The sequence below is a fragment of the Suncus etruscus genome, chromosome 15 (assembly GCF_024139225.1).
Source record: "Suncus etruscus isolate mSunEtr1 chromosome 15, mSunEtr1.pri.cur, whole genome shotgun sequence".
NCBI lineage: Eukaryota > Metazoa > Chordata > Mammalia > Eulipotyphla > Soricidae > Suncus > Suncus etruscus.
The window spans coordinates 76,586,816-76,610,671 of NC_064862.1; the positions used below are offsets into that span (position 1 = coordinate 76,586,816).

A 23,856-nucleotide genomic window follows, 5' to 3' on the forward strand; every position below is an offset into this window, starting at 1 on the left:
TGAGTAATACTCAAAACCATAAGCACAACTAAAGAGTATCAATATCAGTGAACATGTGTGGGCACCACAACCCAGTGTATACACACACACACACACTCCTTAGCAGAAACACAGGAAAAAAACCTCATGATGTGGCTAGGATTCATATATATTTGGTCATATATTGGGTCTAAGCAGCAAGAAAAGAACAGTTGCTGGAGCACAGCAGGGAGGACATTTGCCTTGCATGCAACCTTACATGTAATTCCTAGCATTACCCTGTGGCTACCCAGAGCCTGCCAGGAGTGATATTCTGAGTGCAGAGCCCAGGAGTAACCCCTGAATGCTGCCGGGTGTGTCCCCAAAATCATGGGGTCCCGGTGCCAGGCTGCAGAGGGGGAGCACAAAGCCCACAGACCCCAAAGCAGAAGACACATTACCACACAGGAAACATAACACATCCTGTTAGAAAATATTTATTCTAAAAAATCACACTGTACAAATTTAGATAGAACATTCTCAATGCACCTATTTATAAAAATGGGAACATAACAGACGGGAATTAACGAACGCATGTTCATTGCTATCATTTCTTTTTAAATTAAGAAGAAAAAGTGATTCTTTTCAGTTACACTGATGGGAAAGACATCTGCAAGACATCCATGGGGCCAGCACAGGACATGGGACTGCTTTCTTCCGGTGGTCCCCTGAGGTCGGGTGATGGTCCCATGGCCAGCCATGGGTCAAAGCGGAGCAGGAACAACAGCTGAGACATTCTCTGGTTCACTGAAGTCGCCGGAAGAACTCGCAGGAGCCCAGAAGATCTCAGCTCTGCCACTTTGGGCCTCACAGTTGGTTCCATTTCCTCTTCTGAACTTCAACTCTCAGGAACTTTGGCTGGCTGGGCCGGGTTCAGAGGGGTTGTCAGCTGGGTGGGGTCACAGCCAAGGATGCCAGGCAGGGTCCATGCGACACAAGTTGTCCAGACTGTTGGCAGCGGCCACCAGGGTGCTCACTTTGCTCTCACCACCCTCAAACTGGGCGAGGTTGTGCAGGCGGGTCATGATGGCGGTGACAGCCTTCTGCACCAGGGACACCAGCTGCTGCCCATCCATGTTCTCGGGCTGCCCGGCAGCTGACAGTGGGGATGACGTGTCCTCCTGGGTTTTTTTGTGCCAGGCGATGATCTCGTCACGCAGCACCGTCTTCAGGATGCCGTCCACCTGAGCATTAGAGGAGCATGTCACAGGCCTGCATGCAGGGTGTGCGGGGTTCCCATTCATCTCATCCCAGACTTGTCCAGAGGGTCCCCCTATCTGTATGACCCCTTCACTCCAGGCTTACTCCCAGTCAGGTCAGGCCCAGATCCCTGATCCCTATCATGTGTTTCAGACCTAACTCTGTACTTAAAAAATTCTCTGGGGGGAGTCACACCTGGCAGTGCTCAGGAAACCTTTTGGGATGCTGGGAATGGCCCCAGGTCAGTGATGTGCAAGGCCCTCCCCACTGTGCAATCGCTTGGTCCCCTAAACATGAAACTCCGGAGCACACACAGTAACTAGAGCCCGACAAACTCTTTGGGGGCAGGCTGGGGAGAGAAAATCAGTCTCTTGAATTATTAAATCTGTTGGGGAGCCCCTCACTAGGGGCCTCAACACAAGGGGCATACCCAGGAAGTGTAAGACATGGCCACTGTCCTTTCAAGTGGGTTGAGGGTCTGACCTGGGTCTGACACTGGTCCCTGCTCAGTCCCTTGGTCTCTGGTCATGTGTAGTCAGTGGAGAAACTGCTGGGCCCTGCTGGGCGATGATTATTCCAGAGGTGCTCACAGGCCACTGCTTACTCACCTTAAAGTTTGGCTGTGCGAAGCAGCGGGCAACGGCAATCATGGAGGCAGTGAGCGGGCCTGAGACCCCGATGGTGGTGAGGAACTCTGAGATGTTGGGCGTGAGGCGGAAGGGGACTGGGCGGTTGGCGTCCAAGTCCCCCGTGGCGTCATTGATGTCAAAGCGGAAATAGGCGACATTCAGCTTGCCAGTGTCCTGAGAAGAACAGGAGGTGGTCAGGGGCACTACTGGTGGGGGAGGGGGAGGAAGAGAGGGAGGAAGCACCCCTTACCTGGGCGATCTGGAGCATCTCGGGGTTGAGCCTGTTGAGGTGCAGCACAAACTCTGCAAAGCCAATGAGAGCCAGCTGGATGGTGAGCACCTTGCGGAAGGTCCAGTAGTCGGTGGCATTGGGGAGCGCGTGCAGCGCCCACTCACGGAGCATGCTGCGTGGGACCATGTTGCCTTGCACCTCCTTCAGGATGTCTCGGAGCACCTGGAATGGCCCCGCCCAAGATTCACTATGTCACCCCATGCACTTCCTCGCCAGGAGCCAGCCCAGACTCTGGCTGGGTGCTGGGTCAGGCAACCATGGGTGCTGCCAGCCTCAGCACAGTCCCAGGAACAGGAAAGGCAGACTATGCCAGGGCCCCACCTCCTCTAGCTAGGCCCTCATAGGGAAGAGGGAAAATTTCCCACCTCACAGCATTTCAGTCACTGAACAAGCATCCACCAACCCTGAGTTCTACATTCTATTAAATGCCCAATCTGTTTATCTTTCTTTCTTCTTATAGGCCACACCCAGCAGTTACTTGAGGCTTACTCCCAACTGTGCTCAGGGATTACTCCTGACGGGGCGCAGAATGCCACATGAGGGGGTTGAATGTGGGTTGGCCAGGCACAAGGAAAGTGCGTTAGTCCTGATCTCTCTAGCACCATCCAGCATGAAATTAGGCAAGAGGCTCAAGTAAAAAAATAACTGGCACAAGCAACGTCACCTGTCATCATCACTGCCCAAAATGAACTCCCCAAGGCTCTGCAAACCTCCCTGCCCAGCAGGACCCCATCTGTAACTTTGCCAGTTCCTCAGCAGAAATTTACCAAGAGATTGGTAACTAATTGACCTGGCCCCCACATTGCCATGAGCACCAGTGCCCTTAGAAAATCACCCAATCACCCCATCAACTCCCCAGAACTATCCACGGCTCAGAGGGGATGTTCTGCCTAGCACTAGTGCTGAGCCCCAGGAAGCACAGGGCAAAAAGACCCACCTGGTGGCTGGCCTGCGTCCCACGAGCCTGCACTGTGGCCAGCCGGTCATAATAGCGGGAGATGGGGTTGTCGTGCTCGATGCCCTTCTTGGCGCAACGCTGCTTGTAGATCTCCACGAGTGACAGCGAGGATGGGTTGTCTTCCACCAGGCGCATCTGCGGGGACACGGCCACGACTCGGGGCACTGCGGAGGGAAGTGGAGAGGCCACAGTCAGACATCCAGGGGACAGAGCCTGAATGGCCAGAGCACGAGTTAAGGACACAGAAATTGTCCACTAGGCCCACCTGCTCTTCAAGGCCTGAGGGCTTGGCCTTCTCCTGAGCACCGACCCTGGGTGTCCTAGGTTAGAATGACTGAATCTGATGGGAGCTGGACACTTTCAAGGCCCCATGATCCAGATTAAAACAACAACAACAAAAAACTAGCCCCTGAATACGGGGCCTGGGCTACCCTGCCGTGACGTGGCTGTGGGCACAAATGAGCTGGTGCAAGCTCCATTCTGGCTAAATGCTCGGCCCCAGCATTCGGGTGGGTGTGGTGGACTCTCCCTGTCCCCTCAGGTTCTTTCTATACATTTTTGGGGTGCCATCTGGTGCCAGGAATGGAATCCAGGCCTCTAGACCTTCTGTTCTGATCAGTGCCTCAGTTTCTCCAGTGGAGAAATAGGTATTTCAGAGGGCAGCTGACCCCACCTCAGTTGACACCAGGACTAGGTCAGGCCTGACATGGTGTTTCTGTCGAGCACTGGTTGCAGCCTTGTCTCCTGGCACCATTGTCTCCTCTTGTTCTGCCCAGGCCCAATAGGCCACTTGGTCAAACACCCGCTAATCTTCAGCCACTACTCACTTCTGGGCAAGAAGTTCAGAGCAGAACCTGCACCAGGCCCAGAGGCAGTGTGGGTACAACCGGGACTTGGTGCTGAGACCTCATCTGGGCAGGTGCAGCTCAGGAAAAGGCCTGCCCATCAGATGGGGAAGGGTCTTCTCAGGGAAACCTAAGGAGCCACTGCTGCACCCAAGCAAGGAAGAGGCATCACTACACAGAACCCCCTAGAAAGTGCCACTTATTGCCAGTAGGCACCAGAAGGCCTGTGTGGGGCCATGAAAAGAGGGTCATCAGGCGCCTGGGAGAGGTGTAGGTGAGTCTGTCTCTCTCTGATCCATAAAGTCTAAGGACCTCTTGGTGGTCTCACCTGTGAAGAACAGATGCCTCTTGGTGGTCTCCTTCCTCTTCTCTAGGCAGGGGTTGAGCAGCCGCAGCAGCTGCAGCACTCGCTCCTCGCGGCGCGACTCAGTGAGGCAGGCGTCGTTCATCACCAGGTATGGGTAGATCTTGCCGTTGTGCCCGCGGATGTAGAGCCTCCGTGCTGCCGTGTTGTGCTTTTGCACGATCTCCACCCGCGGCATGAACCTGTGGACAGTTGGGCATGCTGACACTGCGTCCAGGTGGGAGCCCACACACAGGGGGCTCAGCAGACTCAGTGACTGCATGGGAATGTCAGGCTCCCTGTGCCCAGGAAAGCCATTGGGGCAGGGAGAGAGAAGGGGGAGCAGCTCCCCACAGCCATGTCCCAAAGGAGAGGCTAGAGGGGACAGTGTGGCCAGGGGGGGACCTGGCCTGAGGGGTGCTTACCTGGCAATCTTGATGTAGTAGTGCGTGGGCTTCGGCATCAGAAACTCGCCTGGAATCTCCACCTCGGCCGTCTGGGCAGAGAAATTGCTCAAGAAACGGCACTTTTCTTCGATGAGGAAAAACTTGGGTAGCTGCTTGGTTTTCGCTTCCAAAATTTTGATCCACTTTTTCAACTTAGAAATGAGATTATGAAGCTTCATTGATCCTGGAACACTGAAATCAAAATCTATAAAACAAAAGGTGATGAAAAGCAGCTTAACTCATTAGGTCATTTTAATCACTAGGCCATTTTGAACCCAGCCTCCTCCCACCACAACCAGACACATGCATGGACCTGGTTGTTTTCCGTGGTGCCAGGGATTGAACCCAGAGCTCACCCCAGCAACAAGGCAAGTGCTTCACAGCACTGTGAGCCATGCCCCAGCCCCAGCACTCTGTTGTGGCCCCATATAAACATGTCTTGAAGTGCAAACCAGGAGGCCCCTTTTGGTGCCCTGTGGGGTACCTTAGTGAGCCCAGAAATCAGCCTATGGCCAGAGGAGAAAAGAGAACCCCGAATTCTAGACAGTTGACAACTGGGTGCTCAGAGGGGCTTGGACATATGGGCATGAAAACCCTCGTCATACTTCTCAGGTCCTAAGTCAATGGAAGGCCAGAGTCACGAAGAGTCCTGCCAAGATGCCAGAGCCACAGCCAGTGACAACTGAAGGCTGGACAATGCCTAGGTCGGTCATGGGCCCAGACAAGCCTTAAGCCTATCCAAAAGCAGCTGCATGTCTCAGCAGGCAGAGGGATGGGGGTTCAGGCCAGAGAAGCAACCAGGAGTCCCTAGACCTGTCCAGACACAACTGCAGGAGTGCATCCTGGGACCAGAGAGGCAAGAAAGGACAGTGGCCCCATGGAAGTATCCCGCAGCATTGTCCACCGTGAGGAATGTCCCAGAGAGTCTGACTGGACACTTGTGCCCAGGGCATTTTATATGTTTGTTATTTTTGTTGTGGGGCATTGGGTACAATGGGTCCTCACTGACTGTGCTCATCACCCCGAAAATGGGGGAGCTGGGACTGGCACAGCTTTGGTGGCCAGGATGTTCCAGGAACCTGGGGCTTGTGATACAAACACACCAGGGGGGAAGCAGGCAGGGCTCCACTGGAACCATCCTCGTTGTAACCCCGAATCCCAGTGTTTCCAGGGAGGTGGCTGGGAGACTGTGGGTACTCACCACTCGTGAACTGGCCCTTGAGCTTCTGGAAGACGGGGTCCTGCGCCGTGGCCTGAGCGCGCCGAGCCAGGGACTCGGAGGCGGCGCTGGAGAACATGGTGGAGACGTTGGACACGTTCTCCAGGCCCACCCCGAATGTGCTCACCAGCTTCTTGACGAAGTTGAGTGTGTGGGGTGTGATCTTGGCATCGGACACGGCTCCGCTCTTCTCAAAGGCCACCGAGTAACACTTGGCCAGGCCCTGCTGCAGCTGCCTGAGCACCTGGTGGGAGAGAGCTCAGGAATCACCCACAAAACGGCAACGTGCAACTGAGATCCTCTGTGGTGTCCCCATCCTGACCCTACCGGCACCCCCACCAGAGAATGGAGATCTCTGATGAGCCGCTGCTGCTGCTGCACAGACAGGACTCCCTCAGGGACGGTAATGGGGACAGCCTGGGGAATGGAATGGAAGTGTCTAAGGGCAGAACTGGCTTCCTGGCTCAGTGTCTCCCTTGGGCAGGACTGCATGGTGTGTGGCTTGCTCCTGCCCTACCACTCCACCAGGCACCCCACAGCCCCAAGCCATCCTTTCGGGAAGAGTAGCCAAAGCCACACAGCAGGCCGCCAGGGCCCCTGGGCAAGAAGTCCTGTGTTCACCGCGCTAAGTACCTCTTCGTGCCAGTTTTCCCGGAACCAGACCATCTGATCGACGATGCCTTCCAGGGAAGACAGGAGGGTGGGGTGGAGCTCCCGCTGCATGTGCATGATTCGGCTGCAGCGCCACATGGGCGCTGTCGCTCTTATGGGCCCTGGATCTGGTGCAGAATGGGACTGGTTACCCACTGAACTGGGCTGCTGCTGTCCAGAATCTGAGAGCGACACACACAACGTCCACGTCAGCGCTTCCCCGAGCCACCTGAGCGCTCGTGCTCCAGAGTGGCACCTCCCAGCCGGGGCCACAGCACAAACCAGGGGGCCAAGTGGGAGGAGACGGGGTGGGGGCGAGGCTGCAGTGGGCAAAGACCCGAGTGTGGCTCCCAAGGCCAGTGGCTGTCCCAGGCATGCCCCAGGCCAGAGAGCAGCTCTGGGGCTCCCGATTGCCTTGGGAGGAGGAAGCCTGGGTTTTGAAGGCAGACACCGCAGGCTATAGCAACTGTGGGGAGCGCAGGGCTCCCCTTAACCGACTGCACCTCTGAACGCCTGCAATGTTCTGGGGAAAGGCTAACCACATGGACATTTGCTCATTTGGGAACTTCAAACCATAAGTGTAAACTGATAATTCAAAAACAAAACAAAACAAAACAAAAAAAAACAGTCACTTGCTAGGTGAGAAATATTCTTCAAACAAAAAAAGCCAAAAACGCCCCAGTTCCGACTTTTCACTTTTCAGTTCAACTTCACTTTACTTTTATTTTCAGTTCAAACAAACAAAAAACCCAAGTCTTCATAAAACCAAACAAAATCCGGGAGCACCCTTCAGTCCTAAGTGAAGGGGGCAGGCCACTCCTTCACAGGGGCAACAGAGCCCAACAAAATACCGTGGGGCGGGACCCCAGGACGAGAGGGTAGGGGGAATAATTCATGCAAGAAACCTCCCGTGAACAGGATTGTAAACCACAATGCCTGGAACAAAATCAACATGAAAAGCATCAAGAGACAACAGAGAACATCCCAACAAATGATCTGGCACCCAATATTAATGCAGCTCACAGGATGCCTCTCTGACTTGCTCTACCTAGGCAAACTTGAAAATCAGCCGTCAGCACAATGCTCTGTTCGTGCAGACCAACTAATCCCCAGGGACACCCACTGGGGATGAGGGAACTGAGACTAGTGGTTCCCAAGTGGCCTCTCCCAGGGGCAGCAGTGAAGATGGATACCCCGACCCACAAGTACTTACCACTCTTATAGCGCTCCCGCTGCTCTATCTTCAGGGTCAGGTAGAGGGTCCGGATGGGGAAGTAGACCGCTTGAGGGTACACTCGTCCAACCTGCTCAAGAGATGGGGAAGAGGGGTATTGCTCAAGATCTGGGTGGCTGGTAGGAAAACAGCCAATGTTGGCCTGTGATGTTGCAGGTCTGTGGCTGGACCCAGGGAGCAAACCAGAAAAGCAGCTGAGGCCAGCAGCAGGGAAACTCCATGCTGAGCCACAGACCTAACAGCCCAGAAGATGCTCAAGGTCTGGGGTGTAGACTCTGAGCCCTGATTTGGGGGGGGGGGGGCTTTGAAATCAAAACCAAATAAACCCCTAGTGCATTCTATCATCGGTACTGCTGGAGACCTTCTAGGACAGAAACATTCACTGGAAGTAACAAACCTGACCAAGGTGAGAAACCGAGTTTCTGGATCTTATTCAGGAAAATAACAGGAGAACACAGACCAGCCAGTCTTGCCACAGTGTTCAGTGAGAAATGTGGACTAATTCTAGATGAAAATTAATGAAACAGTCTGCATAACTGAAAAGTTCCACTTAAAATAATTACCAAACTGGGGTTTTATGGCTGCAAAAAAATATGGAAAGTAGCAAAAATCATACTATGGAAGACTTTCAGTGTGTACAAAAAAAAAGCAAGGGGCTTCCAGGATCTGGCCTAGGGTGGTTAGAAGCAGTGTTGATAGTGGCTGAGAAATGTGGACTAATTCTAGATGAAAATTAATGAAACAGTCTGTATAACTGAAAAGTTCCACTTAAAATAATTACCAAACTGGGGTTTTATGGCTGCAAAAAAATATGGAAAGTAGCAAGAATCATACTATGGAAGACTTTCAGTGTGTACAAAAAGAAGCAAGGGTCTTCCCTTCCAGGATCTGGCCTTGGGTGGTTAGAAGCAGTGTTGATAGTGGCAGTGAAACAACTGTTGATAACTTCCTACTTCTCTTCACCCTGAGACACCTTTCCTCCTCTGAGAGGGGCAGCCAACAAAGTGCTCAGGGGGACATCACATCAGGGCCAGGGTCACCAAGGAAGCTCCAGCCAGACTGTTCCTTGCATATGCTACGAAGTCTGTGACTCCACCTTGGATATTACTTGTATCTTTACCTGCAAGACCCCCCATTCCTGGGAGGGGTCTTGGGAAGGTTAGATAAGGCCTTTGACCCAGGGGATTGAGGTCTTTGCCAGGATGGAGAGGTAAGAGGAGGAGACATGGCTGAAAGAAGTTAAGACGCAGGGCAAGCTAAGTATAGCACGCGTAAATGGTTGAGATTGACCACACATGTGGTGGATAGGGTATGAATAAAGCTGATACTCCCTGAAGCCTATCTGAGTGAGTCTGATTCCCACCTCGACCACCTGAAGATGATGACCTGACGGTTAATGGGTGTTGTGGAGCCAAGTTGTCCTGAGCTGAAGGACAAAGGCCTCCATCTCCACCATCCAAGCCCACCCTAACAGCTGTAACACTACAGGAAGTCAGTGGTGACAATGATCCAACAGCTACCTCATGAATGGGAACTTGCTGAAGAGACGCAGACGTGTATCTGCATCCTACGTGACAACATGTTCAAGCACAGAAACATCATCTTAATATCACGATGCTCTGATGATGGTCTCACCCCTGGCATGTTTTCTCGTATGCTTGCCTTAAGTTAAATCACTGTGCTATTATACCAAGCCACATGTACCCAGCTCTGCAGAATTTCACTGATGTGGCAGCGTGTCTGCCATCTCACAGAGAGGGAGACCAAAGATCCTTTCTGGTGACAGAAACACAGTGATTGCCCCACCTGGCTGATGAGGTTTAGGAGCAGTTTTCCTTCGGAGCCCACCAGGCAGGTGAGCAGCTGCGGGATCCATGACAGCCACTGGATGGGGGGCACACCGATGCAGTACTTGTCCACAGCATCTGCCAGCGTGTTCTTGTCATCATCAAAGCTCAAAAGCCATAGCACCTGGATCGAAAAAGAAAATTCTGGGATTGGAGGAGAATCCTGAGGAGCTTGATCCACTGACTTTTCCAACAGCAAGAGATCCTAAGGATGCTAAGGAGATGTGAGAAACTAACTACCGAGTTGGGTTCACTAAATGTGAACCCAGGACAAAAAGGCCACTGGAACACGTCTCTTGGCAATAGAAATACACTTAGAAGACAGTGACAGTGCAGCAAGATAGTGACCTCAAGGACAAGAGGTAGGAAGGGAGCACCCACTCAGACTGGCCCTAACATCCACATTAATGACACCTATCTGCTGACTCAATAGCAGTCAATAGCCTCCAGAGGGTCACAGACAGCTGGCTGGGACCTGTCCCCCTGAATCACCCTGGCCAGCTCGCAGCCAGTAGTATTTTAGCCCAGAGTGCATAGAAGACATCAACCATGTATCAGGCTCCAAGGTGCTTTTACTATCTCTGGCGGCAGCTTCAACTATGTGCTCATCTATAATCCCAACTCGGACACTAAGTCTGGAGATTCTTCTTTTGTTTTGTTTTGGGGCTATATCCGGGTGATGCTCAGGGGTTAATCCTGGCATTGTTTGGGGATGTCAGACAGGATGCCAGAGATAAAACTTGGGTCGGCTGAGTGCAGGTATTCTACAAGCATCAAACCTCTCACAGACTGATCAGAAAAGCAGGAGACTTACAGCTTCCCAGGAGAACTCTGCCTTTTACCTGCCTGTCTTGGGAGCTGGAAGGAAGCGGCTCTAAAGGAGTAATATCAGCTACATATGATCTATGGGGTCACGTGTCTGTCTGCCAGCAAGTATGTCTGCCCTAGAAGGTTTTTATTTTTATTTATTTATTTTTTTTTAGGTCACACCTGGCGGCTTTCAGGGGTTACTTCTGGCTCTGTGCTCAGAAACTGTTCCTGGCAGGCATGGGGGACTATATGGAATGCTGGGATTTGAACCACCATCAGTCCTGGATCGGCTGTGTGCAAGGCAAATGCCCTATCACTGTGCTATCTCTCAGGCCTTTGCCCTGGAAATTGTGGACCATGGGCTGTGGTCAGTTTCACCAGCACAGAGAGCATCAGCTGGAGGGCAATCCTGCAATCAGGCAGACTTCTCCCAGAGTGCAGATCCCGGGACAACCAGACCCAAACGCCTGGTTCAGCTGAGCTGCTCACCAGTATGGGCTCCACATTATTTCCAGGCTCCCTCCTGGGAACGAAACCCAAGAAGACAGGCAGGTGGAATATAATGGAGTATGAAGGGGGCCAGGAGACATCTATGCAAGCCTCACAGGAGCAAAGCAGCTCACAGCTCTCTACCCATTCTCCCATCTGGGTCTGGGATCACCTTGGCCAGGTACTTCCTGGACTTGCTCTCGTTCTGGTGCCGGCACGCGTGCAGGTAGCAAGTGATGGCAGACACGCCCAGGTGCAGCTGCCGCTCCTTCACGAAGATGTTCTCCAGGTAGTCACCCCACATGGCCCAGGCCTTCACCAGAACATCGTGCATCTGGACCGCTGCAGAGAAGGCCTTGTTGGCCTCCTCCGATCTGATGGCACAGCAGGGAACAGACCATTTGTCACTCACTGAGAGAGCCCTTTAAGAATTTAGGTACCCTTCCCTTATTCAAACTGCAGAACCTGGCACCTTGATCTAGTTGAGGATCATCCCAGTACTCAAGAGCCCTAACCATGAGGCACCCCCAGCCCCTGGGACCGCCATTCTTCTTCAGTGGGTTTCCTTTGTGGGGTGAGAAATACCAGGACTATGGAGTTTTTTCACGGTGGGTTCCCCTCATGGGGATGCTTACACAAACATCCCAGGGCCCTTATGTTTGAACATTTTACCAAAATCCAGCTAACATTCATTTCCCTAAGAATTTCCAAGACAATCTTATTATCTAAAATAGTTTTTTTGGAAAAAGTCCTCAGGCTATTCCCAGAATGTTTCAACCCAGACCCTGGGTTCAAGTCTGTCAGGGATGGGACCAGAGCCTCACTGATGTCCGCCCCCTCCCCACCTTCTCAGTCCTGTATATTCTCCCCCAGCAGCCCTTGTTGTGGCTGCCAAGCCTGTGCACAGATGACCACAGTGCTGGTGTGTTCTACATCAGCTGCACAAACCTGTGATGCTGGCCAGCCTGAGGGGCAGAGCGAGCTGTCCCACTGCCACCTCACTCCCAAATGAAAACAAAGGCAAGCAGCAGTACTCCAGGAAAGAAATGAACTTTGGGGGCCAGCGAGGTGGCGCTAGAGGTAAGGCGTCTGCCTTGCAAGCACTAGCCAAGGAAGGACCGCAGTTCGATCCCCCGGAGTCCCATATGGTCCCCCCAGGCCAGGAGCAATTTCTGAGCGCTTAGCCAGGAGTAACTCCTGAGCATCAAACGGGTGCGGCCCAAAAAACAAAAACAAAAACAAAAAAAGACTTTGGGCCCGGAGAGATAGCACAGCGGCATTTGCCTTGCAAGCAGCAATCCAGGACCAAAGGTGGTTGGTTGGTTCGAATCCCGGTGTCCCATATGGTCTCCCGTGCCTGCCAGGAGCTATTTCTGAGCAGACAGCCAGGAGTAACCCCTGAGCACCACCGGGTGTGGCCCAAAAACCAAAAAAGAAAAAGAAAAAAAAAAAAAGAAATGAACTTTGCTCCAAAAGGCTCATGAGAAAATGGGGGAATGAGTCCATGCTATCACTAGATCTGAGTTTGAACAACTCATTTGGAAAAAGGATCATATGTGCTGCACATTAAAGTGCAAACTTATAGTTACCACCTTCAGAGGTGTGATGCCTAAAATATCAGTCAACTATCATTAAAATCATACCAATTTCTTGCTCAAGTTTCCTACTGACTTCAAGTTATAAATAACTATTGTGGCAAAACAAAACAAAACAAAAAAAACCCACCTCTCGTATACAATATACGTACTTGTTGATCTGCGCCAAGAACATTCCTTTCAGAGCATAGAACTCGGCTGTCATCTCTTTTGTAAAGTATTTCAAGTTTGTAGATTCAATAACTTCAAGGCCCTGTTTCAGAAAAGAAAGGAAAAATCCTTACAATATCTAGATATTAATGTAGAAATGTCATTGAGCTATTTACCTAGGCAATGTGGCCTGAAAGGTCATTGACAAATGTTCTTGAAATTTTTTTTTTTTTTGGTTTTTGAGTCACACCCGGCGGTGCTCAGGGGTTACTCCTGTCTGCTCAGAAATAGCTCCTGGCAAGCACAGGGGACCATATGGGACACCGGGATTCGAACCAACCACCTTTGGTCTTGGATTGGCTGCTTGCAAGGCAAACACCCCTGTGCTATCACTCCAGGCCCATGTTCTTGAAATTGATGAGACTTGCTTACCAGTAGTATTGATCAACTGGCAATACTGATTCAGAGTGATTGACTGTAGCACTGGGGATTGAACCCAGGGCCTCACACAAGACACATGCTCTTACCATTGAGCCATGGCCCTGACCGTAATATTTAAACTGAACCCCCAATTACAATTATACTCAGTTCTGGACACTTTCTGGTCTCATTTTCTCCCACATTATCTGAGGTGACCAGTGTGTGTCACCATTTTTGTCTCCTTCACACCCCTGCCCCATAGTTTCTGATTTTCCTTCCTTCAGCATAGCAACCAGAAAAGATGATTCACACACCTGATGAGTGACTTCCTTTCCTAATGTCCTGGGAGGGCTGTTTCCTTAAAGCTGAGTCTACACAAAGTTCTGGTCCCCACTTCCCTCTGCCAGGGCCCTGCTCACCCTCTCACCAGTACTCACCTGCATACACTCGTTCTTCCCCATGACTCCTGCCAGCTGCAGGTAGCACTTCACCTGCTGGCGAATCTTCTGGAAGCAATCCACGATGGGCACAGTGGGAATCGTGTGGATGCGGCTCAGGATGTCTAGCGCGACGTTGACCAGCCCCTGCTTCCGGGCAATCTTCCCATACTGGATGATGGCAGAGGCTGATGCGTGGACCCCGAGCATGGCGTTGTTGGAGCTGGGGTCATGCTGAGAGCTGTTTTCGTACGCTGTCACGATAGCTACAGAGCAAAGAAACCGAGGGTCAGTCCTCACTAAAGGCTTCTCCAAGTTCTCTACGATCAGACTCAAGTATATACGGGAAGCACATGTGGCGCTTAGAGATTGGGGCAGGCCACACACACACACACACACACACACACACACACACACACACACACACACACACACACACACACACACACACACACACACACACACACACACACACACACACACACACACACACACACACACACACACACACACACACACACACCCCAGGATTGTGCTGGCAATTTTAGAAGGTGACCAGGAACTGGTAGCAATTCTGTTCTAATAGAAGGGATCCCTTCCCTCTTCACCATTCCTTCCTCTGTGCCCTCTTCATTCCAACCACCGCTGACCAAACCAGCCCAAACCCAGGAAATCCGGTAAAGGCAACTGCTGAATCCCCACAAGAAAGATGATGTAAATCAAGTGGAAGGGCAGGTGGGTAGGTGGGGCATCACATGGCGGGCCAGATAGGTTTACCCTGATAATGATGTTGGCGCCACATGAAGACGCTGCTCCAGTGGGACAGGTCATCGGACACGATGGGCAGCCGGTTGCGCCATGTCTTCACGACTGTCTTCATGTCGTGCAGGCTGTTGCTGCGCCCCAGGTTGCTTGGCTGCAGGCCTGCGTTGATCTGTGCAGCCTCCTGGAGCTCGATGATCTGCTGGGCTGCCTGAATGAGGCCGTCCAGGGGCACAGTGTGGGTAATCTTGCACACATACACCAAGACCCTCAGGTAACCCCGTTATGAGAAGACATGTGAGGTTCAGTGATGGAAAGAAACACCCTAACTTAACACACACCTCAGCCCACAGCTAATGCATTCTTCCCTAATTCTACACCCAGATGCCTCCAATCTTAAGTCTCTTGCTCCCGGCTACTGCAGGGAGGAAACTCACAACCACTGTCAGGGAAGGAAAATCTTGCTGTTTTGAACCTCTGTCGGTTGAGTCAGTGGTTTTGCTCCCTTTCAGCTACTCCCACAGGCTGCAGGCTGGCAAGGTGTGTGTCGTGTTCAGTTTTGTGTGCTGTGTGCTTGTGAACACACGCATAGGGGCAAGCCGAGAAGAAACTGCAGCCCTTGCCACAGTCACAGCTCAGAAACACAAAGGAGCTGGGGCTGAGCCTCAACGTCTCTTAGGATGAGACATTTTCACCGAGCCATGGCTTCATGCTGAGGATGGCACAAAGTGTGGGTGTGTGGGTGTGGTGTGGTGTGTTTGGAAAAATTCTCAAAGCAAAATCATGGGAGAAGCCCTGACACTCAGAGAAAAAATGTTCTCTTTGCATTGTGATTCTGGCCCTCCCTTCACTATAGGAGACCTACGGTGGGAGAGAAAAGGAGAAGGGGACGGGAGAGGCGAAAAGATGGGGTGAGGAGGCGTGGGTGTACCTGCAGCAGAGGTGTGTGCACATGTGAGACCACGTGGGGCAGGCGCCGCCACTCTCGGATGGCCAGGCTGCTCGCCATCTCCACCAGGCGCTCGATGAAGTTGAGCTGCTGCTCGTCGGGGTGGCAGATGGCCAGGTACCCGCGGTACATGTTCACTTTCCAGGCCATCTCCTTGGGACAGCTCACCTCAACCTGGGACAGATAGGTCGAGGTGTCAGTGGGACAAGCTAGACCTGCAAACACCAGAGAAGCTGATGCGTGGACTCTGCTCTGTGGGGTCCAAGGAGGTAGCTTTCTCGCCTGCAGGTTGGCCACGAGCTGTTACAGTCGTGATGATCAAAGAAATGTGCCTTTTTTTTTTTTTTTTTGCTTTTTGGGTCACACCCGGCGGTACTCAGGGGTTACTCCTGGCTGTCTGCTCAGAAATAGCTCCTGGCAGGCACGGGGGACCATATGGGACACCGGGATTCAAACCAACCACCTTTGGCCACCTTTGGTCCTGGATCAGCTGCTTGCAAGGCAAATGCCGCTGTGCTATCTCTCCGGGCCCAGAAATGTGCTTTTTAAATGACGACAATGAGCTAAATCTACTCAAGAAGTCTTCAAGGTCTTGTGTAGCAAGAGCAATAGGACATTCCCCTTCTGCAGTGCTTTTGGGAAGAGGTAAGAATCAAACTGACGCTCTGTTCAAATGTTATGAGAATAAAGGGCCGAGAAGCCAGCAGTGAGGCTTGGGGGTGGGGGGGCCCTATCTGAGCCCCGAGCATCTCCAGTTGTGGCCCTGGTGCATCATCCCCTACTCTGTGCCAGAGCAGCATGCCTAGCTTTGGGCCCAGCATGGAACTGTTTGAATCCTTTGACCAAATATCCATACAACTAGCCCCTAGCTCCCTGCATACTGCTTGGCTATCTACCCTCCTCCCTCACCTCAAAGACTATCAGACTCGTAACAACCCACCTGCGCATGCCCGCCGGCCTTCAGTCTGGTACTGAGGGGCCTTCTACACACCTAACCAGGGCTCAACCCCTTGCATCCCATATGGGTCCCCCAATTCCACCAAGATCTCTGAGCATAGCCCACTGCTATGTGTGGCACAGGCACCTCAAAACACCCTCCCCCCCCCCCAAATAAGGTTACCTGAGAATGTACCACTGCAAGTAATCCTATTCTTTTGGGTTTCTTAGGGGAGTCTGGGCTCTCCCTAAACTCCCCTGAAGTTACATGCACTACACCAATATTGCTTCCAAATACACAGAAACCCCGACTATGACCCCATTTCGGCCCTGCCCACACATTCTTTACCCCTAGTGCCTAGGTCAGACGCCTTCCTCATAAGCCACCTCCAACCTGTTCCTTCGGACAAGTTCTGGGGATGAACTAACAACCTGCAATTAAACTCATGACTAGGGGCCGGGTGGTGGCGCTGGAGGTAAGGTGCCTGCCTTGCCTGCGCTAGCCTAGGACGGACCGCGGTTCGATCCCCCGGCGTCCCATATGGTCCCCCAAGCCAGGAGCAACTTCTGAGCGCATAGCCAGGAGTAACCCCTGAGCGTTACCGGGTGTGGCCCAAAAACCAAAAAACAAAACAAAACAAAAAAAACCTCATGACTAGGGAAGAAGCTGAAATACAGAAAAATGACCCTCGCCCGACCAACCCTGGAGATGTTCTTGCAGCTCAGGGGGGCCTGGCCTGGGAAAGGGGAGCTCTCCTGCTCACCTGCACAAGTGCCTCCTTCATGGCCGTCCAGTTGGACACCCGCCAGGCGCACTCCAGCACAAGGTATGGGTTGATGTGCCCTTTGGATTGACCATATTCCGTCAGGGCTTCCCACTGGTTCAGCTCTTTAGAGCACCTGTAAGATCAAAACCTTAGTCACCGACAGACTGAGAGCCCCAGAAAGGTCGGGGGTCCTGGCACATGCGAGGGCTTCCGGCAGTATAAAGCCCCCTTTCACACCGAGAGTGCATGACACAGCATCATAGCACTGACCCAGAGTCATGCAACAGGAAACATGTCTTGCCAGTCTCTGCAACCTAAGCCATAATACCATGAGGCTCTGAGGCACTGTGGTCTAAGGGGATCAAATGAGTCCTCTGCACACAAGACAGGCATAGATGGGCTTGCTGGGAGAAGACCAGGATGAAGCGCAAGCACCCTGTCCCACTCACCGGATCCAGTGATCCTCCCACAGCTGGTACTCGGGAAAAATGGCCGGAGATGCGCTGCTCCGCTCGTGCTCCTTCTTGGCTTTATCCATCGCTTTCTCATAGGACTCCTGGGCCTGAGAGGGGACAATGCCACAAGCTGCTGATCTGCAGGATGCTTCTCTGCAGCCTTGGCTCAGCTGTTTCTGTAGAGCTGGACCACCCCCAGTTCTTCACAGAGGCCCCCCTAGCTGACACCAGAGGGAAAGACTATAGGGGGTATCTAATGCCCCACATAGCACTGTAAGGGGAGAACCCTGTCCTGGAGCCATAGATGAAGTCACAGCCTGTGCCTAGGCTGGAGTGGGGAGCCATGCGCCAATACTCAAACTCTGCGTGTGAAAGCCAACCTTCCACTCACAAGAGCTAGGATAAAAGCCTCTACTCTCTGATGCTTCTGCACAAAGCATTTTTTTTTTTTTTTTGGCCCTTACCTGGTGGCATTCAGGGGTTACTCCTGGTAGGCTCAGGGAAGCTAACCTGGTTGGCCATGTGCAAGGCAAACACCCTTCCTGCTGTGCTATCACTCTGGCCCCCCAAAAAAGCTTCTTTGGGGGAGCTTGGGTCACACCCAGCAGTGCTCAGAGGTTACTCCTGGCTCTGCACTCAGAAATCACTCCTGGCAAGCACAGGGGAGCATATGGCATACTGGCGTCTGTCCTGAATCAGCTGCGTGCAAGGCAAATGCCCTACTGCTGTGCTATCTCTCCAGCCCCTCACAAAAAGCTTCTTATGGTGGATAAACACCACCCAGCACTCTCAACCTCTGGTTGAGGCACCTGGCTCAGCACTAAAGCACAGGTGTGACACATGGATTCGATCCCTAGCACCATAAAGTGAAAATCAAGTGCCGCATTAGGTCGGGCAAAGGGTGGCAAGGATGGCAATGGGAGGTACTGAGACCCACCTGCTCAAAGAAGCCGTGCTGCTCGTAGGCAATGGCCGTGGCCGTCTCTGAGTACTTGCACCGCTTCTGCCACAGGCCGGCCCACATGTCTTCTTCTTGGAGCAATGAGTACAGTTCGGCAAGGGAGTCCAGGATCTCCTATGAACAGGTTCAGTGTCTGAGTGCTTGGGGCCAGGGCATGAGTATGCCCTGGTGGCGCATGTGTGTGTGTCTACCTGCTGAGGTGGGGTTATGCTCTCCTGCTCGTAGAATTCTGTTGTCTGCTTGGGCTTGATCTGCAGGCTCAGACCTTTCTCGAAAGCCTGGTGCTCCAGCATCAGCGTGGAACGGAACCAGAGGTTGTGTGTCTTGCCCAAATACTTGAGGACACAGGGCCGGATGGGAGTGGGGGGCACGCATTGGGACATGGCCTCCACGAAGCAGTTGAGAGCGCTGGGCTGGCAGTCGCGCTGGGCCTGGTGGCTGCCGCTGCACAGGAATGGGCTGATCTCCCCAGCCAGTGCCTGTAAGAAAATGAACGAAGAGCGAGCCCATCAGTAGCTGACACCTGCATGGTAGTGAGGGAACATATGGTCATTCCCTTTCTCACCTTCAGGAGTCCAGGCAAGGTCCTGGGACTTGTCGGACTCCCTCTCTCCCCTGTATTCATCAGAAGCTTCCATTCCATTTTACAAAGGGGCTGACTGTACTCACATGCTGCTGTCTGTCTGACAGGATCTTCCAGAGCCTGGGAAACAGCTGCACCCATGTCTTCTCAGCCAGAGTCGTGGAGATGTGGCACAGCTGGACAAAGGCGCTGAGCAGGGCACCAGTCTGAGAGAGAGAGACATGCAGCTGGGCTCCAGCTCTCAGTTCCCCTCTCCCAAGACACCACCTGCCCCCACTTGGGCCTCCATGAAGCTGAGCAAAAGCACATCCGAGAGAATCTGAGCAGTGGCCCAGCGATGAGGCCAGGGCTCCCTGACAAACAGTAAAAATGAGGTGCCTAGCCCCAAACCCAAAAGACAAAGATGGGAAAGAGAAGTCAGAGAGAAGGAATAGGGTTGGCAGCCAACCCTGCTTCAACCCATGGCACTACAAGGTGCCCTACACTTCACTAGGTGCAGCCCTAAAGGCCTCCAAGCACCCTTGGTTGGCCCAGCCGCCCTCCCCACCACCCCAGCACTGTATCCTCACCAAATCCTCCAGCCCTTGCAAAGGACCATAGGTCCCTCTGCCTCCTGAGCACCACTTGGGAGACCCAGAGGAAGAAGTTAGGTGCCACAGGTGACCCCTAAATTGTGATGGGAAACATCCCTACAGTGGGCCAACCTGACAGGGGCTCAGGGCACTGGGCTGCAGGACACAGGACCCAAGGGCAGGACCCCACTACCCCCTTACAGACCCCACAGACCTTGACCTCACGGAGTGTATCCAAGAACTTGTCATGCCTGTTGGTCAGCATGTGCAGCTGGTTCCCGATGTCCTTCTCAGAAAGCTCTTTGGTTTTGGGCGTGCTTGTCTGATCCCCTGGGGCGAGCTCAATGTCGATCTCTACATCCTGAAACACACACATTCACATCTCAAGATGTCAGATAGTTAAAGAAAACCCAACACAACTGAAACCCAGATATGATTTTGCAAATAAAATTCAACTGAGTTTTCAGGCTGCTGACATAGCTCTGATCCCCAGAGCTTAAACACATGGAGCCACCTGATTCCTGGACACTCGCCTCAGGTGTGGAGTCTCTGGGATTCCTGTTCTACACAGCACCCTGCTCTTCTGTGGGGGTGGAGGGGACCTTACTTTGTCCTAAGGTGCCGAGAAGCCAAAGCTCATCATTAAGCTGCACCCCTAAGTCAGAGCTATCAACACTTTAGTGTGGGCCCCGGAAAAGAAGCACCTCACAAGTGACTTGTTCTTTCCATCTAGAAGGACTATAGAGAAAAGGGCTGGGGGTGGTAGCTCAGCCCACACGCATACTCTTCAAGGAGAAAAAGGAAGGTACTAACAAGTGATCTAGTAGGAAAGGGTAAACCAAACTGGTTCTTGCTAAATGTTAGATCACACCCTGCTTTTACACAAAGCAAAGGTGGTCGGTCCCCCAACTTCCTCTTTCTTTTCACCAAGCCCCTTGACTTGTAAAAGTCCACCTGGATCTCATTAGACCCTCCCCCTCCTGATAAAATAAAAAGGTTTCTCAATTTGGCTTGGCCAAGCAGGAGAGGGGCCATGAGGCAAGAAGCCAACCTACTCCATGATTCTCTCCTGACCAGCTTGGTTTATTAACTCTTTGCAGCTACCCTGCTTCAGATCCATTCACCAGGGGTTGGAAAAATGGCGCATGGAGTGATTTCATAGCTAAAGAGCAGAGACCACACATGGAGGGGATGGCTGACCACCATCGGGCCAGTCAGCTAAACCTAGCACCCAGGTCCCCCAGCTCCCATAACCCAGTGCTCAGAGGAGAGACGAGGTAAGGTTGTGCCTTTAGCAGTTGTGCCAAGAGCAGAGCTGCAGGCTCCCCACACCACACTCCAGAGCAGCACTCGCTGAGACCAGCAGGGATGGACACACTCAGCAGCACAAGTCTCATGATAGCCCAGAGCCCAGAACTGCCCACCAGAATTTGGCACTTCACACCTAGGGCTTCCCGGGGACAGTGCCTACACCCTGCTAGTCCCTTTTTCTAAAGAAACCAAAGAAGCGGGGTTGGGTCATTCGATGGCAGCAGCCTCCCGCCATCACCTCCTCTTTGGACTCGCTGTTCTCACGCTCCCGTGGCTCTTGCTTGACGTGTGTGACCATGGCAAAGGCGGCACGGTCGTGGCTGTCAGCCAGGTTGATGACATTCGTGATGGATGGCAGCATGGCCCCCTGGCAGCTTGTCCCGATGGAGGTGCCCTTCTCACACACGGCCAGGAGAAGCTGCAAGGGGAGGCAACATCAGCTCCTCTCTGTACCCTGCTTCTCAGGGACACAGCCCTTCTACTGGACCCCCCCTCCCCCAGCATAGTCCCCTATACATCTCCCTTGTTTTCTACTGAACAAGCCAACTGCGGTATTTGAGGGAAGCCCTCCTTAACACATACCCATGTGTAAGTGATGAGGGCAGCAGTGGTGGGTGGGCTTGGCTGTGGCCCTTGCCCTTTCCCAGGTCCCAGTCCCTCTTCTTTGATCTGCAGATGCTGACCTTGAGCCAACACTGAGCCCACTGGGAGTTCTGCTCGCCCCAGTGCCACAAGCAAGAGCCCATATGTCCTCCAGCCAGATGGAAACAAGCACACCAGCCCTAACTGAAACATGGCACCACAGTGCACTTCTCTGGACTCATGAAACCAACTGGTCAGGCAGTTTTCTGATCATTCAAGGAAAGTGACAAGGATACTGACAACCACCAGAGGCATCAGTGTTGGTATATTGATGGGTGAGGAAGAAGAGGTGCAGGGTCAGGAGGAGAGGCCAAGAAGTAGCACTGCTACCAAGGAAATGGGCTTCAAGGGAAGCCTAGCAAGGACCCAGACAGTAGCACCCTGCCAACCTGTGTGTACACATATCGAAAGAGAGATGAAAATGCTGATTTATAGTGCAATAAACCTTCTAGAGCACACTTTATTTTTCATGGTGCTGCGGTCCAAACCCAGGGCCTTTTGCTTACAAGGCATGAGCTCTACTGGTGAGCTAACATGCCAGGTCTCATTAGTGACATACCATTTAAAATGAAACTTCATCTATTAACCAAAAACACTGTGTTCAGCTTTCAGGACTGAAAATAACTTTTTTTTTTTTGTTTTGTTTTTGCTTTTTGGGCCACACCCGGCGGTGCTCAGGGGTTACTCCTGGCTGTCTGCTCAGAAATAGCTCCTGGCAGGCACGGGGGACCATATGGGACACCGGGATTCGAACCAACCACCTTTGGTCCTGGATCGGCTGCTTGCAAGGCAAACGCCACTGTGCTATATCTCCGTGAAAATAACTTCTAAAACAAAAATAACCGGAGTGATAGTAGCAGGTAGGGCAGACTCCCCAGAATCCCCTCTGTTCCCCCAAGTCCTGTCAGGAGTGATCCAAAACCAAAACCAAAACCAACCAACCAATCAACTAACCAACCAAAAATACCCTTTTGGAAGAAAATACATCTTTCTCACCACCAGCAAGAAAAGTAACCCTATGGCTGAGATTTCTCATTTGGTGTGTGTGTGGGGGGGGGGGGGGTCACCCCCAGCAGTGCTCAGGGGACCATATGGGATGCCGGGATTCAAACCACTGTCCTTCTGCTTGAAAGGCAAACACCCTACCTCAATGCTATCTCTCTGGCCCCGATGGCTGAGCTAAGGCATAAGCAGAGCTGCCTTACCTCAATGCACTGCTTGATCCAGAAGTGGTTCCCCATGGCCTCCCAGTTCTGGGAGCAGGTCACATACAGCAATCTTTCATAGACCCGGCGCTTCATGGAATTGTCAAAAACCTCGAAGAACTTGGCCCGGATGAGTGGTTGGGCACAGCGCAGGCCAGAAAGGAAGGCGGGCTCGAGTTTAGCCGTCAGTTCACTGCCAGACAGAGTCTCATCCCTGTGACCAGAAACACCAGACAAAGGGAACAGCTCTTATGGGAACCAACAGCACCTCACAACACTGCAAAAGGTTCCTTCTGCCAAAGGTTCCTTCGTGACACCAATATAACTTAGGGATTGTTCATTTATGGTTCATTTACTCGGCTTTTAATACTATTTGTGATACACAAATAAATAGTGACTTAAAAATAAAAGATTAAAAATAAAAAGTTTTGTTAGGCTGGTTAGTCAGAAAACCCAAGGACCAATAATATCCATTAAATCCAAAGTTACCTGTAAACATAATTAACAAGGTCTAAAAACTGGGCGTTTAATTCGAGGTCTTCTGGAAAGCGCTTTTCTATGTAGGTCATCATTTTCACAAGCAAGATGGATTTCTCCCGGAGTGTAGGTGTCTATAAAAACAATTTATTATTTTTAAAGAGCTGAATTATTTCACTTTGACAAAAGAAACATCTGAAAGCATACCAGTTGCCCAATTTGCTACTTATTGAACACCACAAATTTTTAAGTGAAATGAGAAAAACAGAAAAATTAGATGCTTCTATCTTTGGATAATAAATCAAGACAGATGGTGGGGCTAAAGTGATAGGGCAGTGGGGAGGGCGACTGTTTTGCACACAGCCGACCAGGACTTCATCCCAGCATCACCCTAATCAGTGGTTCTCAAATAGTGGGGCGCACCTCCCAGGGTGGGTGCCAGGCTCCGTAAAGGGGGGCGCATTTGACCTCAGCAAACACTGTCATAACAAGCTAAGCCCCGTGTTTATGTCTCTGTATGTCTCTGGAGCTGAGAGTTGCTTTGTCCTGCTTCAAATCCCGCTTCGAAAAGCTATGCAGTGTAAAACGTGCTCATTGTAGCCATTAATCCAGACATCACCTCTGATTAAAAAAAAATCAGCTCAAATTATTTT

At 52.0% G+C, this 23,856-nt stretch overlaps 1 protein-coding gene across 1 annotated transcript in view; it reads right to left on the minus strand.

Moving 5' to 3' along the window:
* Nucleotides 1-439: 439 nt before the first annotated feature.
* The window catches only part of TRRAP (transformation/transcription domain associated protein), an 83,742-nt gene continuing 60,325 nt past the window's right edge, over nucleotides 440-23,856 (minus strand). Inside the window, exons 50-73 of the mRNA XM_049788567.1 lie at nucleotides 23,216-23,337; nucleotides 22,727-22,940; nucleotides 21,118-21,297; nucleotides 19,783-19,929; nucleotides 19,083-19,202; nucleotides 18,605-18,892; nucleotides 18,390-18,527; nucleotides 17,447-17,559; nucleotides 16,995-17,130; nucleotides 15,277-15,468; nucleotides 14,361-14,556; nucleotides 13,584-13,849; nucleotides 12,729-12,829; nucleotides 11,154-11,355; nucleotides 9,642-9,806; nucleotides 7,815-7,905; nucleotides 6,584-6,783; nucleotides 5,933-6,194; nucleotides 4,711-4,936; nucleotides 4,271-4,488; nucleotides 3,077-3,261; nucleotides 2,098-2,301; nucleotides 1,827-2,021; nucleotides 440-1,202 (exon numbers count right to left, since the gene is read on the minus strand). Coding sequence (XP_049644524.1) covers nucleotides 918-1,202; nucleotides 1,827-2,021; nucleotides 2,098-2,301; nucleotides 3,077-3,261; nucleotides 4,271-4,488; nucleotides 4,711-4,936; nucleotides 5,933-6,194; nucleotides 6,584-6,783; nucleotides 7,815-7,905; nucleotides 9,642-9,806; nucleotides 11,154-11,355; nucleotides 12,729-12,829; nucleotides 13,584-13,849; nucleotides 14,361-14,556; nucleotides 15,277-15,468; nucleotides 16,995-17,130; nucleotides 17,447-17,559; nucleotides 18,390-18,527; nucleotides 18,605-18,892; nucleotides 19,083-19,202; nucleotides 19,783-19,929; nucleotides 21,118-21,297; nucleotides 22,727-22,940; nucleotides 23,216-23,337 — 4,446 coding nt within the window. The 3' untranslated portion in view covers nucleotides 440-917. The remainder of the gene's footprint in view (nucleotides 1,203-1,826; nucleotides 2,022-2,097; nucleotides 2,302-3,076; nucleotides 3,262-4,270; nucleotides 4,489-4,710; nucleotides 4,937-5,932; nucleotides 6,195-6,583; nucleotides 6,784-7,814; nucleotides 7,906-9,641; nucleotides 9,807-11,153; nucleotides 11,356-12,728; nucleotides 12,830-13,583; nucleotides 13,850-14,360; nucleotides 14,557-15,276; nucleotides 15,469-16,994; nucleotides 17,131-17,446; nucleotides 17,560-18,389; nucleotides 18,528-18,604; nucleotides 18,893-19,082; nucleotides 19,203-19,782; nucleotides 19,930-21,117; nucleotides 21,298-22,726; nucleotides 22,941-23,215; nucleotides 23,338-23,856) is intronic.